Source organism: Populus alba, chromosome 15, assembly GCF_005239225.2.
Source record: "Populus alba chromosome 15, ASM523922v2, whole genome shotgun sequence".
NCBI classification, from domain to species: Eukaryota; Viridiplantae; Streptophyta; class Magnoliopsida; order Malpighiales; family Salicaceae; genus Populus; species Populus alba.
Genome location: NC_133298.1, coordinates 10020490 through 10037153, shown reverse-complemented (window position 1 = coordinate 10037153; position 16664 = coordinate 10020490). Strand labels below are relative to the sequence as shown.

Here is a 16664-nt window from a genome sequence, read left to right as displayed (position 1 = left end):
TCAAAGAAAAATCTTGTATTCTAACAGTGTTGACCTTTAGTCATTCGAACTTGAATATCTTGAGCTAAAGAAGTCCAATTGATGTAAACTTAATTTTTTTGGATTCATGACTTGAAGACCTATCATCATACAAAATTTCAATAGAAACCAAGTTCATGTGAGAAAGATATGAGTTTTCTAAGATGCCATATGAATTTTACTAACAGACAGGTTTTGTAAAAACAAAAGTCCAAATTACTTTCCTAAACAACATCCAAGTCTTTATTTTGGCAATTTAACTTTTATAAGTCCAAATTCAAAGTTTGAGGATTTTATACACAACTATTTCTCTTTTGTTAGGAAAATAGTTACTTACACGACCAAAAGATTAATGTATTTTCCCAACTGCAGGAGTGTCGAAGTAATAAATAACCCGGCAAGACCGGGGTTGAACCAAAAGAAGGTTAACTATATAAATTATAAACAACAACAACAACAACAACAACGATGATGATAATGCGGTAAAGAGGACTTTGAGATGTAAGATTAATATAAAGATTAAACAAGGATAAAATAATTATCAAGATTAGAGGATCCACTAATAGTATTAAAAATAAGTATAATATAAACTCTTTTTATTAATTAACTGGAAACTACACATAAAAGAGGTTCCAATCGGATGATTTATCCTTAATAGTTCATTATAAATTTTTAACATGATCATATTAATTATCTTATTTTAGTAGCACCATACTTTTAAATATTGTTAGGAATTCATGATGCTAACTTATGTTAACAACAAATCAAGTTCCTTTCATAGCACATGTATAGGTTATACCATATGGTTAGCTATGAAAGTGCCAAGCATTTATTGTACCAAATATTATACAACACAAATCTAGATTAACCATTTAACAAGCAAGGTATTAAGAATTAGTAAGATAAAAAAATAATATATGTTAATAACAAACTTTATTGGATATAAATATTGGAGTCCATGTTGAGTTTATATTATACATATTTTAACACCATTAGTGAAACCTTTTCACCTTGACATAATAAACTTAGCTAAACGTAATGAAGAAGATAAACATAAATAAATAAAATAAGAACATAAGTATAGTAAAGGAAATAAAAGGCATAAACAAGAGATTAAGAAAAATATAACATGAAATAAAACTTAAACATTACAAAAATATAAAGAAATAAATAAAGAGCATGATCTTGATCTAAAAAACCAAGATGCCTAAATGCATGGCAAATACCTCCTTTTATAGGCCAAAATTTGGAACTATTGATTTGATGACTAATTGTTGAGTGGATGACCAACTCTTGACTTGGTGAAAATCCTTATCTTCTTGTCTGAACAAAACATCATTGCTAACATTAAAATTAGAACCATTTGTATCATGAAATTTCTAGAAAATTGTCTTATCTTTCTAGAAAAAAAAAATTGAGGTCATTTGGACTTCTAGAACTCGAGATATGGACTGAACACTGAATAGTGTCTGGGCTGCAGAACAGATTCAGACTTCTCCATTGTTGCTATAATTTGGACTTGAAAACAGCCTTTTTAAATCTTAGACCCCATGAAAGTTATAGGTCTATGTCTTACCTTTTCATCTATATAAAGAAAACCTAAATCCGAGATTTATAGCTCCAGATATGACCCAATTACCGAACAGTGTTCCAGTTTGAACTGCACTAACATCTCTTTTCTAAGTTTGGCCGTCTCTTTGTCCTTTCAATTTTAGTATTTAAACTCATCAATCAATCCTTTTATTTATGTGATAGGCTTGCATTTAAGATGAATATTTACCATAAATTAAAGGTATCTTATATTATTAGATATGTTATTATAAAACATGCTTTAATTAAAGAGTTATTGATACTTTAAGTGCCAAATGATGATATAAAACCTTGATAAAAATGCACTTTTAAGTACTAATCAGTTACTAAACTACTTAAATGTAAATTTTCTATTTAGGTAAGGACTATTTTATAGGAAAGAGATATTAGGGTTTCCTATCAAATAAAAAGAAAGAGAGAAAGGAAGAGGGGGTGGTCAATTAAAAGAGAAAAAACTGCACATTCCTTTAAAAAAACCCAAATCATGCATTCTTTTTTTCTTTTTTATTAGTTGTTTAATAGACATGCAAGGCTAAGCTCTTTTTCTTGGTTGCAAAGACACAAAAAACTTTGGATTTCAATAATTGTGAGATTTATTTTATGCTTTTCTTTTCAGTTTATATGATGAATATGTTTGTTTTTCTAAGCTTATTTTCTATGATTGTTTATTTTAATTGCTAGAGCGGACTCTAAGTTATTATTATGAACAATCTATTGTTAAGTTTGATATCAAAACCAGAGTTGAGGTATATAAACTTGTGAAGCAACTGAGTTTAATAATTATGGTGAATCTATGTTATTAATCTTATAGAGAACATTTGAACAAATCAAACATGAACTATAGACAGTTACATTGTCTAGATTAATCAATTTATCTAGTTCTTAAGGCTTTCATTGAATTAAATTACTAGTGCGGACACTGTGATTGTTTGATGGTTAGGGTTAGTTATACGACAGATCTGTTAACTAACCATTGTTAACAAAAGATAAAGTTCATAATATAAATTGATATTTCGTTTCAATGATCGATTCTGATTTCTGAAGGTGGATGTTTATTTGAAACCAAGATTTATTCTCTTGATAGTTTTTTGATTTATTTAATTTCGCTTAATTGATTATTCTGCTATAACCTAGATAATTTCAATCCCCCCCAATTACATATCATATAGCATAAAAATCTAAACTAAACTTTTCTCGTGGGATTAACCTTTTGCTTGCTCTATACTATTTTATTTATTTAAGTTGGGGTAATTAATTTGTGTGACCACGACATCGCAACAAACCCTAAGAATATAAATATTCAAAAACTCACAATCAAATTGACTTTTTCGAAAGAAGTTAAATTCAGGCTTTTAATTGAGTTTGACACAATGATGACCTAAACCGAAGCACTAAGACTAGAAGTAACTAAACCCTCACCCAAAACATATAAAGAGGCACAAATAAGAGATATAGAATACACCATGAAGCTTGGTTAATTCTTTAGTAAGTCAGAGTAATTCAATAAAGAACCAAAAGGTATAAGCAAAACCTCTCATACACAAAATAATTGCTAATATCAAAATAGGTCAAAAACAACTAAATACAAGCTAAATAATCCTATTTATAATAGGTGAAAAAGATCCTAAACAATGCTATAAAAATAATTAAATAGTTCTAAGTAAAATAGGAAAAAGAATCCTAAATTAATTAGGAGACTAATACAATTCTCATATAATAACTTCTATACCTTATCAAAAGACCTTTCAAATGTCTGATTGCCTTGAAATTTTAATTCAATATAGAACAAAACCTTTAAAAAATGCTAATAAAATTTTAGTATGATCCAATAGTTAGATACAAAATTACTCTTGCTAGAGTAAAATTGTGCATTGGGAGAAATAAGTCTTTTATTGCCGAAATTGATTAGCCCATAAATTAGATGGATTAAGTGGCCCCTCTTGTAATAGATTAAATTAACTAAGGTCTAATCATTACTCATTGAAGATATAGCCTTTTTAAAATTCACCTTGGTCAAAATACCTCGAATAAGCCTATTGAATGGATCTTTAAGCTTTTGCCCCTTATATTTATTTTATTTGGACCAATTAAAACTTGCAATGAATTTTTTAGTGTATTCTTGATCATATTAGTTTCACTCTCTCTTTTTGAATTTTCATTTTTTTCTCTTTCATTTTGTTGCTCTTCTTCTTCTTCTTCTTCTTTTGTTTTTTTTTTGGCTCAAAACATCTTTATTTTCAACTCAAAACTCTTTTTTTTCTCTCTCTCAACATTTTCTTTTTCTAACATTGATCGTTCCTTTCCTTGTTTTTCCCCTCTCTATTTATAGGTAAGATAGAAGCTCCTAGAACTTTTTTTGCTGATATGATCGTGGCCATTGGTTCGTTTGAGTTAATCTTACTCGTTCACCATGGTTGTGCTTTTTGGCCATTGAGTCTGTTAGCCTTTTGTACCACTTTTGCAAGAACTTCATAGGGTCAAAACAATGTTTTATTGGCTAAGCATGTAATAAACATGGAGCGGAAAGGAGTGGTGTTTTGTTTTGCATTTATGGAGAGTGTCGGCGAGAGAAAAGTGAGGCCATAATCTAGCCAAAACCATGAAAAAAAACAAAAGTTTCAAAACAACAATGATGAAATCTAGCCATAATGTCTTTTCTTTTTTTCATCTTTTTCTTGCTTTTTTTTTAAGAGTAAAAAATTAGATTATAATAACACCTATCTTTTTTTTTTTTTTTTTAATTTGGTAGTAAAATTTTACTATTTAATATAATGACTCTTTAATCATTATTTGGAATGTAATAATCATCATGTAGTTATTCCAAACTATCAGCTAGAATGCAAATTATAATTTGAAAATAAAGTGAAATAGCGAGTAAATCACATCATTCATCCAAAGCAACAGCAAAGAAAGGAGGGGAGTGATGTTGAGAATTGACATTTCGTTCGTTCTCCCTTGGCATGAAAGAGAGATCTGGTGGAGGGCATCACTTGCAGCTAAAGCTAAGAAGTTTCCTTGTGAAAATAAATTAAACCGGCCACATGTCGGTAAGACATACCTACCCAGCCAACGACTCATAAAGTTTATGCTTTACACTCAAACCTTAATTTAAACTAAACTAATGGCTACAGACAAAGGAATGAATGACTCCTGTCTCTCAAGACTCAAAAGATAAGACGCCAAATATAAAGGACAGCACTGCACTGCACTGCATGCATTATTGTTTTGCTTTATCTATCTTCATTTAAAAGACTGTTAATTTCCTTCACCGGGTAGATTAGATTTGTTGCTTCTGAGGTCAGTTCTCATCTCCATCTGGGCTGCTTTTTGCTTTTGCTGAATTCTCTAAAGCTAGTATTAGATTTGGTTGTTGATCTAAACTATTTTTGAATTCTCTAAGGCTAGTATTAGAAAATCAAAGCTGCATGCTACCCTTTATTTTATGTAGTGTTGTCTTGTCATATTGAATTCTGACGTATGCTACTCTCTCAAAAATAAAAAAATCAAAATCAAAATCAAAATGTTCTCTTGAGTTTAGAGATCTGATAGTCTTTTTCAGATGGAAACAATGTTGATGTCATTCCTTATCTCTAGTAGATGGAAACGAAGGCACTTGTATGGTGATGATTATTGCTTTCATTCTTTCTGCTTTCTTTTTATGTTATTTGCTTTGCTCTACATCTTTTTCTTTCATTATCAAATCATTGATGCGATGATAATAGCAACAATAATTTCTCATACATGAATTTTTTATCCCCTTGATTCTACATCTGAAACCTGTTACCACTGATTTTTCCCATTGCTTTGTTCTTTTACTGTTTTCAGCATCTTCGATGCTTGATTTATGAATACTTCAGTAACATTAAAATTTCTGATGAGTTGTTAACATCAGATATAGGCAGGCGATGGGGAAAATAAGCTCTTTTGATTACAGTTCATCTGAATAAGTCGGGGTGGTGAGGCTATGATCAATAATCAACCAATGGGATTTAGCTTCTCCCTCCTTTTGTTTTTGGCTTCTTTCCCTGTGATTTTGGCTCAAGAAGGAACACGTGCTACAATTTCTATTGATGGAACTATTGCAGTTGCTGTAATCGATGATAATTTTATTTGTGCTACTCTTGATTGGTGGCCGCATGATAAGTGTAACTACAACCAGTGTCCATGGGGCTATTCATCCGTAACAAACTTGGTAAGTATCTGGAGATTCTAGTTGAAAAGGCTTTTGAAGGATTTAATTTAATTTGCTTTCTTTTTTAGAGGTATATTTAAGAATTGCCTAGTTTTCTTTCTTTATTTTCAGGACTTATCTCATCCTCTTCTTGCCAAAGCCATCCAAGGTTCGTATCATTCTTGATAAGCTTGATGGTGAATAATAAACCTGTATCTTTCAGAATTAGCATTGTGTTGAAATATTGCTAGTCTAAGATGGTACGGCATTCTTTGTGGCTATAATAGCCTTCAGGAATTTGAGAATAAGAATTGGAGGTTCTTTGCAAGACCAAGTATTGTATGATGTTGAAAGTTTGAAAGCTCCTTGCCATCCATTTAGAAAGATGAAAGGTGGGCTCTTTGGTTTTTCAAAGGGCTGTTTACATATGAACCGGTGGGATGAACTGAACCATTTATTCAGTAGAACTGGGTGAGATTTTATGCTTGGCTCCTCCTTTTCCTTTCTTTTTTTTTCTTACATAAATTTTCTCCCATTCTTACCATTACAACTAGGTAGCTAAAATGTCCATTAAACCAATTTCTGTCTAATTAAGGTATAACTTTATCACTCAAATTGTTCATCCTAGCATAACATCTGTCTCATAAAAAATAATAAAAAGAAAAGGCACAACATGTGAAACACAATTATCTAATTCTGAACAGGGTGGTAGATTCTTATTCTTTAATGCTTGACAGCTGTATTCTGAAGCTCAGAGTTTGCTGTTTGGGTAATTTTAAACCTCTAAATTTAAGGCATTGTTGTGGATTTAGATTGCTTCAAGTCTTTCAACTTTTCTCAAGTCTTCAATGTAGAAGTTACTTCAAGCAAGAAGTCCCTCTAATAGATGTGTAAATGCCTTCTTTTGAGCTATGTAGCAGTGCCAGCCACCAGGCTTTCCATTTGTTTATTTCTTTTCAAATTAAGCATTTCAGTCCAGTTTACAAGTTATGTTCTAAACCTTTCTGTCAATCAGATCTATTCTGATAACATGTTATCCCAGTTACTTATAGTCAAGTTTACTTTTTTTAAAGCATTCAAGTTTAATCAAACATTATTTGTTGCCAAGAAATTTTGCCTTTGGAATAGAGTAGGAAAGGCTGAGGTTCTTCATTGTAGGGTACTTAACACTTGAATCATGCATATGCAGGGCCATTGTGACATTTGGTTTGAATGCCCTCTATGGAAGGCACCAGATTAGGAAGGGTGTTTGGGGAGGAGCTTGGGATTCTAGTAATGCTTATGATTTCATGAACTACACTGTCTTGAAAGGATACAAGATAGATTCGTGGGAATATGGTATAAACCTCGACAATGCTCTTTACTGTTTTGATTCCATATGCTTTTCCTCACTGCTGGTATTGCCTTCATTATGATAGGTAATGAGTTGAGTGGAAGTGGTGTAAGTGCAAGTGTAAGTGCTGAGCTTTATGGGAAAGATTTGATCAAACTTAAAGATGTTGTCAACAATTTGTATAAAAACTCTGATCTGAAACCTTCACTAGTAGCACCGGGAGGATTTTTTGACAAGCAGTGGTATGCTAAGCTTCTTCAGGTTACAGGTTCAGGCATAGTCAACTTTGTAACTCATCATATATACAACTTGGGAGCAGGTGGGTTGTCTTGGTTTAATTGTACTGACATATGCTTATAATGTTATTTCCAATTAAAATTTTTAATCAATGACTGTTCTGAAATGATGTGCATGTAATGGATGAACAGTTACACTAAGGCTCTTTCCAAAGTCACCTTCCTTGTCTTCCAGGCCTTTGTTTTCTCCCCTCGTTCCTGTGAAACAAAGAACTGATCCACCTTCTATGTCAGCCGCAAGTAGTTTAAAAAGGCTCACAATCTAATTTCAGTGTGCTATTGCTTCCCTTATGAATTAACCTTGAGAATAAACCTGTTAGTTATGTTTTCAGAACTTCTTACCTCGCTTCTTCCCTTTTATAAAAATTATAATTATCAGATGGTTTAGGTCAGCAATAATAGTAAGAGTCTTCTAGAATCATATCTGACTTGTGTGTGTGTGTGTGAGAGAGAGAGAGAGAGAGAGAGAAACTTCTCTACTTGTATTTACAATTCATTTTCCTATTCCAGGCATGGATCCCAACCTTGTCAATAAGATATTGGATCCCCATTATTTGAGCAAGGTATCAGAAACCTTCAGTAATCTTTCACAAACGATTCAACAGAATGGTCCTTGGGCTTCTGCTTGGGTTGGGGAATCTGGTGGGGCCTATAACAGTGGTGGTCGTCATGTTTCTGATACATTTGTGAACAGTTTCTGGTAATCTTTCTTGCCTATTTGTTCCTTTCTTTTTATTGAATCCCCATTATTTTTATTCTTGTAATTATTGTGCTTTTTTTCAAAGGCGGATCACTCCATTTCCAGAGGTCTTTTTATGAATATCAGGTACTTAGATCAGCTTGGAATGGCATCCAGGTATAATACTAAAGTATACTGCAGGCAGACACTAGTTGGTGGCCACTATGGTCTCCTCAACACAACCACACTTGTCCCCAATCCTGACTACTACAGGCAAGTGCACAAAACTCCTTTTATGTTGTTAGAATAGTAAAATATTTGTCTCGTTGTGGGGAGAGAATTTGAAAGAAAAAAAATGAAGTCATTGCTTCTCTACCAGAGATCTAATCTTAAGTTGCTTTTCTTGGATATTTGGTTTACAACAGCGCCCTTCTATGGCATCGACTAATGGGAAAAGTTGTTGTAGCTGTTGGAAGCAATGCTTCGCCATTTCTACGCTCTTATGCCCATTGTTCGAAAGGAAGAGTAAGCCACATTCTTTTTTTTTAACTTCACAATGAATTGTTAGTTGTGATAAGAGTATTGAGCATTTGTAGTAATTTTAAGACAACTGTGATATGAAGAGTTCCATTTTTTTTTTAAATATGGTCTTCAATGGGGCAAGATAGAGCCTTGACATAAATGTGGTATTAAACACTTCACTTTTGTACAGTTGTGAGTTCTATTAATTACATGTTCACTGGGACTTCGTGAAGCCGCTAAAATCAGTGAATGAATCTTAACTTTCTGAAATAGTTAAATCAGCTCCATGTATCTTTTTTTTTATTCCTGTCCTTGTATTGTGTGATTCTTTGTACTTCTCTAGTGACTTTCCCATGTGTTACAGCTTATTTCTTATGGGTATGTTTTCAATCTCTTGAGATCAAACCTAGATTTGGACAGCGTTCATGGCATGCATCATCGAGCTTGCTTTCCGTGTAATGTTTGTATTACATAGCCTGGAAGGCCTACATAATGTCATGTGCAATATGCATTCTTTTATATAGTGGAAAAAGAAGAAACACGGAGGAGCTTTGTGATCTAGAACTTCTTGTTTCTTCTTTCCTCCATGGCCTTCCTCTTCAACTTCCATTCACTATCTGGATAGGGGAATTTTGTTTATGAAAATTTACCTAGAGGTCTCAAAATTTTACATGACCTATATGATGCACAAACAGTCAGTCTAGGTGCTAAAATTGCTGGATTTTGGCTGCAAGTCAAATTTCCTGTCATTCTATTTTTGTCGCTTTTGGTATTAATTTCTCAAAACAAGGGCTTTTGGTTGAATCCTCTTACAATGTTCAGACATTATTACAGACTGAATTCCCCCCCATATCTAGGTCATAAAAGAAGTTTAGTGTTCTCATGCAATGGTGCAAGTGGTTTATATAGCATCTGTCATCTACATGTAGATACGTGTGCTTGTGCATGCATATGTAGCCCTTCTCTTTTCTACAACTGTTCCATGCCTCAAAACATTCTGCAAGCTTGCATAAAACACAATGGTTTTCTTGATTATCCACCAAAAATAAAATCTGCGCTTAATATTTTCATCTTGATACAGGCAGGTATAACGTTACTGCTGATCAATTTAAGCAATCAGACTGATTTCATAATCAGTGTTCAAAATAGCATGGACATGAGATTGACCGTGGAAGAAAACATATCTGGAGAAAACTCTTTCGTGCGTGGCCTCAAGAGATCAGTTTCATGGGTTGGGAGCCGAGCATCAGATGAACCAATGTACAGAGAGGAGTATCATTTAACTGCAAAAGATGGGAACCTTCGAAGCCGAACCATGGTTCTTAATGGAATCCCGTTAGAGCTTACAGAAGATGAAAACATTCCGAATCTGGACCCTGTCCGTCTTGATGTGAACTCTCCTTTATACATCAATCCTTTGTCGATTTCGTTCATCGTATTCCCAAACTTCGATGCTCCAGCTTGTGCATAAATCTTTGAAGCAGAATTCGAGCAATAAACTTCACCTTGTTGTGTATGAGATTGCAAGGCAGTGATATAATGATGTGAGCTTAAGGTAATTGTAATTATTGCAGGTGATATATAGTGATAATGAATTGTTCATCAGAATATACAGCTTAATGTTTTCAGCTTTTTATCTCGAGAATAAATTGTTTCTTGCATGTATTTCTTCGCCCCCACCACAATTGTCCCATAACAAGATAAACCAAGCCCGAAGAACCAAAGGAAAAAAAAAAAAAAAAAGAAGAAGGGGGAAAGATCTGAAGGGAAGAAACCTAGTGAATTGTTGAAAGAAACCAAAAATGCACTCTTTCATCTGCTCTGGTTCCGCCGGGTTGAAAACAAGTGGTACAAACTACGAGGTTGGATATATTATAATTTTTTTATATATAAAATAAAGCTTATCTATACAAAAAAAAAAAAAAAATTAAAAAAAATTCTTCAAAAATTAAATACAAAACAAAATATTTTTTCTTAAAAATTTATCCAAAAAATGCTTCAAAACTCGTGGATAAAGTCATGAATCAGGATAAATTAATAGAAAAAAAAATTAAAAATAACAAGAAACCAATCTTTTTTAAAAAAACCAATTAAGGCAATATAATAAAATCTTTAACCATATCCACTCTTAAAACTTGTGTTCCATGTTATTATATCGGAAACACGACAAATAAAAAAACTCAAAGCTCAATCCCTAATAAATCAAACGTCAAGTGATGAAATCAAGGAAAACTTTATCAAACAAAAAAAAAATGTAATTAAAACAATGAGGCTGAAAATGAAAAAAAAAATTAAGGGTATAAAAAAAATTAAATTGAAGGGTTAAATTTAAAAAAAAAATTAACAAAAGAAAAAAAAATCAAAAGAATGAGGGCTAAACTAGAAGGAAAAAAACAACATAAATTATGATTAAATAATGAAATTAAAAGCAACAAAGCTCTAACAAAAGAGTCAAGAAAAAAAAATCAAAAATAAAAAGAATAAAGATCAAATTAGAAAAAAAAAAGTAACATGATAAATTGCAATTTAAGAACTAAATTGAAAACATTAACTTTTCTAAATGAGTCAAGAGCCAAAATAAACAATAGAAAACATAAGGACCAAACTTCAAAAATGAAAAGAAAAGAAGACATATGTGAACTTTTTCTCAAGAGAGAGAGAGAAAGAGAAACCACCATCAACAACAAAACGTTCATCAATTATCATCACACGCCACACCAAGAGGAAGAAAGAGAGGCGGTGTTTCCAAACGAAATGACGAATCAGTAGATTTTGCTACTGGAAAGCATTGTATGAGCTGTCCAAATGGTACGGGTACCTCCTATGCACCAATGCATATATCCATGTCCTTACATTTTTTTTATTAAAATAATAATTATTAAGATTAAAAAATCCAAAATACCCTCCATGTTTTTGGTATTAACATAAAAACCTATGTGAAAAAGACAAAATCACCACCCTTCAACTCTTGCTTCTCTTTTTCCTATCTAAAGGCTTAAAAGTCAATGTATAATTTTGTATAAAACGTAAAGGCATAAAAAACCCTTGGCCAACCGCTCAATTTTTTTTTATTGGGGAATAAATAAGTATTTTTACTAATCATAAAATATAGAAAGAAGAAAATAACCTCTTATAAATATTTAATGATTAATTAGCCTTTTAAAAAAAAAAAACGAAACCACCCTCAAACATAATTCCACTGTTGCAATGAATAGTATTTTATATCTGCAGCAGACAGCCTTATGCAGTCTTATTTGACTACGCGGTGTGTAACGTGTTTTTTAAAATTTTATTTTTTTTATTTTACTTAAGGTAAAACTTTTTTATATATTTTCATATAATTTTAATATAATAATGCCAAAAATAAATTTTTAAAAATAAAAAATTTATTTAAATATATTTTTTTTAAAAAAAAAAAAACACTTTAAACCACAACCGTTAATATAATCTTAAACACCCCGTGTAATAAATCAATATTACAGCACGTTTGCCGAATATTAGCGTTGGCATCTTTTTTTGGTCAGATGTTGGGATAACAGAAAGAAGTGTCAGTTCAAAATTCCACTAAAAAAATGCGTTGGGTAAAGTCTAACCAGGACATATTGCCAAAAATCCCAAATGTGTGTAGGAATTACATAAATGGTAAAAGGAGAGAAACCAAGCAGATCAGTACTGCATGCTACCGTCACAACCACCTATCCTCTACTTTCCAAGCAAACGACGACCACGTTGATTAGCACCCCTGACACGGTAATTTAGCTCATCTACATCATGCTGGAGATGATCCAGAGACTTGGTTTGCCTGCAATTATAGAGATAACACAATTACAGAAGGACTATTCCTTTCTTAAACACATAATTTCTGAAACAACGCATTTTGACATCATTTTTGACAATCAGAGATCACACAATCCCGGATGGGAGAGACCAAAGAGAATAAGCAAACATTTGCACCAAATCAACAAATGCTGCTGAGATATCACATAACAAAACTCACCTGTCAATTTCGGACCCCATGTCAACCGCCATATTCTTCAAATCTCCTAGTATATTACTCAAATCAGACAATGAATCATCTTGCTTCGACTTCTCTAACTGTTCCAGAAGAATCCCAAATAATCAGAGATGGGTGGGATTGAAATAGCAGATACTCATGGCAGACTTTAGTTCTCTTGTACATTGATAAGACAGAAACCCAAAATGAACAAATTTGACTGTCCAAAATAATGAAAAAACATTTGCACTAAAATTGTGGATACTTCTTCCAGACAGTACATTGAAAAAACAAAAACCAGAATCAACAAATGACTTGGTGACTGGGTATTACCCTTCCGGAGATGAGGGAAAAAGATGGGACACACTTGCCAATATATAAAAATCCTAACCCAAAGTGGAAACCCTAAATTGATCTAGAAGGGACAAAAACAGTGCATTAAATCTCATGTTTGAAAGAATAGGACAAAGGTCTCTGTCACAGCCCCGCCACCAGATGGAATGGAGGAAAGAAGAAGGGAAACCATCTACAAAGTTCATAATACCAAGAAAGCTTCATCTATTGTCTTTTTTTTTTTTTGAAATTATCTGTTCCACAGCCACATAGCAGTGTACCTTTTATTTGCTATGAATAATGAGCAAATCACAAAATAAAAACAAACCTCAACTTTCTGGAATGCGTTGTTTGGCTCAGGAAGGGGTGTTTGCGTGCTAGACTGTCCCTTAGGTCCAGGATTCAACCCCAACTTCTCCCTCTGCTCCAAGTGGTTACCTCTCCTTTGAGGTGAAGCATCTGCAAAAGATAGCAAACCACATATACATTAAAAGACCAGAAAAAAAAAAAAAAAAGAAGAAAAGAAAAGAAAAGAAGAACTCTGATAATTTTATATTATTTCAACTTCATGCTTTTGAGCCTCTCCTGCAACTCATAATATACTCTACATGTAGAAGGGTGTCCTCATCTCCCTCATTGTTCTTCCCCGGGGGCTTTTTCATCTTTAAATTAACTTTTAGGTAGCCAATAAAAAAAATGAATGAAAAAGAGTATAGAAAAACATGTGTCCCATAGAAAGAAAAAGAAGGTTGAACCCCTCAACCTTTTTCAGAAAATAAACAATAATAGGTAGCCTAATGTAATATCAAGTTTTGAAGGGGAAAAAAATTGACTAGTAGATCACAGCAAATAGGGATAGAAAGTAACCTCTTGTGATAACAGGGCCTGTAATTGGACGATTCTTTTTCGGCTTCCAAGTTTTAGAGAACATGCCCCCAAGACTTCCCAAAAGCTTCTCACCCTGGAAACAGAAACAACCATGAAATTCCTTTTAGTCGATAACATCAATGGAGAAATATAAACTAGGAAAAGAAAACAATAGATTGCAAGGGCACAAGAACTGATATTCCAGACTAAAGTTTTAACAGGTTTAAACAATGAGTTTTCCAGTACACTGCTGTTTTTGGTTGGTGGCAGGGGTTTGTGTCCAAGAGTTGAAGCCTAGTGGATAAGGGGGCAATGGTTTTCACTTCTGTTAGGTTTCTTCAAAATACCCCCCCCCCAACAAACTAAACTCACAGGGCTCAATCTAAATAAGGAGCTCTGAAATTTCAAGTCTTATTGGAAATCATAAAACACAAGAGTAATAGATCTATAAAAATTCATGCAGTATGCAAAAGATGATCATGTTATAGCAAACTCATCAAACAGGATCGTGCTTCCAAAATAATCCAACTAAAATAGAAAAATTCCAAACACCATTTTATAGATTAGTGTTAACATCGGTTATGCACTAGCTCATCTCATTAAGTGAGAAACTCTAAGTAGCATGCATTAAATTCATGAACCATAAAGTAAGATCTCAAACTAAGTCCTACCCGACTAAGATCATGATCGATCTCGACAGCAGCATCGTGGGTCTTGGTAATTTGCTCACCCTGTTGATGCAAGGTGATCAAAGTTCTTGTTGCTCCCTCTCTCATGTCTTCAGCAATCTTCAAGCAGCCATTTACTGATTTTGTGGTCTCCTCAGCCTTGTAAACAGCATAATTCTCCAATTCTTGAACAGATTGGTTCTCCAGTCCTCCTGAATCACGGAAATCATTATTGTACTTGTGTCTTGCTGCTGAAGCAAGGAAATACGTGGATGAAGCCGACGACCCTCTTTCCTCGTCGCCATCAAAAGGATTAGTGCTAAAAGAGGGTGCAGTTAGATTGGGTTCAGAAGAAGTTTTTCTTGAAGGTTTAAGGGTTTTCTTGGTGTCAAACTCGTCATCAGAATCAAAAGGGTTTGGCCGAGAAGGAGCTGGACATTCAGGGTCAACCCTGGTATGCTTAGAAATCTTCAAGGGAGATTTCTTTGAACCGAACATTATGTGAATGAGTGTAACGACGAGTTTAATAAAGGAGATGCTGAGCAATCAATTGAGATTCCTGCATAAAATGAAGAAACAAAAAACATGTGAGATAGCGATGGTTGTAAAATAACAGCATTCAACACAAAAAGGAATCCAGTGCAGTTCGATTTAAGCACATGAAATTTTGATTTCAATAAAATCACAATTGGAGATCAAAAGGGATCGCCGTAAAGAAGGAATTCAAAATTCTATTTGTGTAACCAAAGCAGAGAGTCAAAAATACAGTATTTTTCTTTAAAAAAAAAAACCCTCAAACCTACAACTGTAATCAAGATTGATTTATTTTATTCACTTTCTTTATATAACTCAAAAGAAAAGAAAGAATCTTGAGCAAGCAAGTAGAAACAAGAGGATCTTTTTACTAAAAGAAAATTACACAAGATTTATTCACTTTTATTTATTTTATAACATTCATAAAGAACCAGAAAGAAGCTTGAGTTTTCCGAGCGTGCACGCAGAAACATCAATTCTCCGTTAACAACCCAGAAAGCAAGCACACAACTAGAAACAAAAGAAAGCCATATGAGAAATTAAAACAAAAAACAAGCATAATACATACCTAATAGAAATTAGACTGGTGCAGGTAACAGTAGCAGTTGCAGTCCAAAGGAAATCCAAACAACCTCTTGTTGTTTATACAAAGAGAAAGCAAATTTCAACGCGGAGGCACTGCAAAGTCTTGGGTGGCCAATTGCCTTTGGGTCAGCGATAGGATGCAAAGAAACCGGTTCTAATAATAATAAATAAATAACAAGAAGAAACAGTCGTGTAATGTGACCGGCCCTTTTTTTTTAATCAACAAAAAAAACAAATATATATATATATATATATATATATATATAAGTTTTTCTATGTATTTTTGTAGAAAATTAAAAATTTTATGTATATATATAATTAAATAAATTAAATATGTCTTAATAAATAAATAAAAGTCATAAATTATAATAAAAAATAAATTTAAAAATACCAAGAGACAAATATAGATTAAGATATTTCATCTTACAAGACAAGATATTTCCCCGGTTTATTTATTAAAATAATTTTTTTTATTTAATCAAATGAATAATATAAATAGATACATATTAAATTGATTTAGTAAAATAAAAGAAAAAAATATCATGTAAGACTAAATATATTAGAAATATTATTTAAAAATAATAAAAATAATAAAGTTTACCCATACAAAAAAAAAAAAAAAATATAGAAGAATAAGAAAAATATTTTTAAAAATTAAATACATATAAAATAATAATAAAAATACAATAATTTAAAAAAGACTATAAACAAAATAAAAGGGAGAACTAATATTAATTTAAATATAAATAAAAAAATAATTAAAAAAAAACATATAAAAAAGCACATTAATCTTAAAAAACTAGAAGAAAAAAACAAAAAGCTAGGCCGCGTGCTTTCGGCCAATATATTTGTTTTGTTGCATCCGCACCAATATTTTTTTTAAAAAAATAATAAGATACGTGTCATCTAATTTTGTTTAAATTCTATTCACTATTATTATTAGCTTTGTAGTTTAAGAGGGTGTTTGGGAGTGTGGTAGCTGTTGCTTTTCAAATAGCTTTTCGTGCCGAAAAGCATGCCAATAATGTTTTTTTATTTTTTAAAAATTATTTTTGATATCAGCACATCAAAACA

At 32.4% G+C, this 16664-nt stretch overlaps 2 protein-coding genes across 5 annotated transcripts; one reads left to right on the top strand and one right to left on the bottom strand.

Annotated features, from left to right (window-relative positions):
- Window positions 1-4690: 4690 nt before the first annotated feature.
- On the top strand, window positions 4691-10274 carry LOC118037326 (heparanase-like protein 1). 3 transcript variants are annotated; one of them, XM_035043280.2, is made up of 10 exons: window positions 4691-4905; window positions 5501-5800; window positions 5912-5948; window positions 6067-6250; window positions 6969-7117; window positions 7198-7431; window positions 7919-8108; window positions 8235-8360; window positions 8513-8612; window positions 9691-10274. In XM_035043280.2, the coding sequence occupies exons 2-10, from the start codon at window positions 5573-5575 to the stop codon at window positions 10078-10080; spliced, it is 1638 nt and encodes a 545-aa protein (XP_034899171.1). In that variant the 5' UTR covers window positions 4691-4905; window positions 5501-5572; the 3' UTR covers window positions 10081-10274. The 3 variants fall into 3 exon arrangements, with proteins under 3 accessions (XP_034899171.1, XP_034899172.1, XP_034899170.1); XM_035043279.2 differs by lacking the exon at window positions 4691-4905 and adding an exon at window positions 4959-5228; XM_035043281.2 differs by lacking the exon at window positions 6067-6250 and having other exon boundaries at window positions 4692-4905.
- A 1881-nt stretch (window positions 10275-12155) lies between these two features.
- Window positions 12156-15768, bottom strand: LOC118037327 (SNAP25 homologous protein SNAP33). 2 transcript variants are annotated; one of them, XM_073404750.1, is made up of 7 exons: window positions 15574-15768; window positions 14475-15030; window positions 13804-13897; window positions 13265-13395; window positions 12607-12704; window positions 12304-12411; window positions 12156-12269 (listed from the first exon to the last, which is right to left on the bottom strand). In XM_073404750.1, the coding sequence occupies exons 2-6, from the start codon at window positions 14967-14969 to the stop codon at window positions 12312-12314; spliced, it is 918 nt and encodes a 305-aa protein (XP_073260851.1). In that variant the 5' UTR covers window positions 14970-15030; window positions 15574-15768; the 3' UTR covers window positions 12156-12269; window positions 12304-12311. The 2 variants fall into 2 exon arrangements, with proteins under 2 accessions (XP_073260851.1, XP_034899173.1); XM_035043282.2 differs by having other exon boundaries at window positions 12156-12411; window positions 15574-15767.
- Between the last annotated feature and the right edge of the window lie 896 nt (window positions 15769-16664).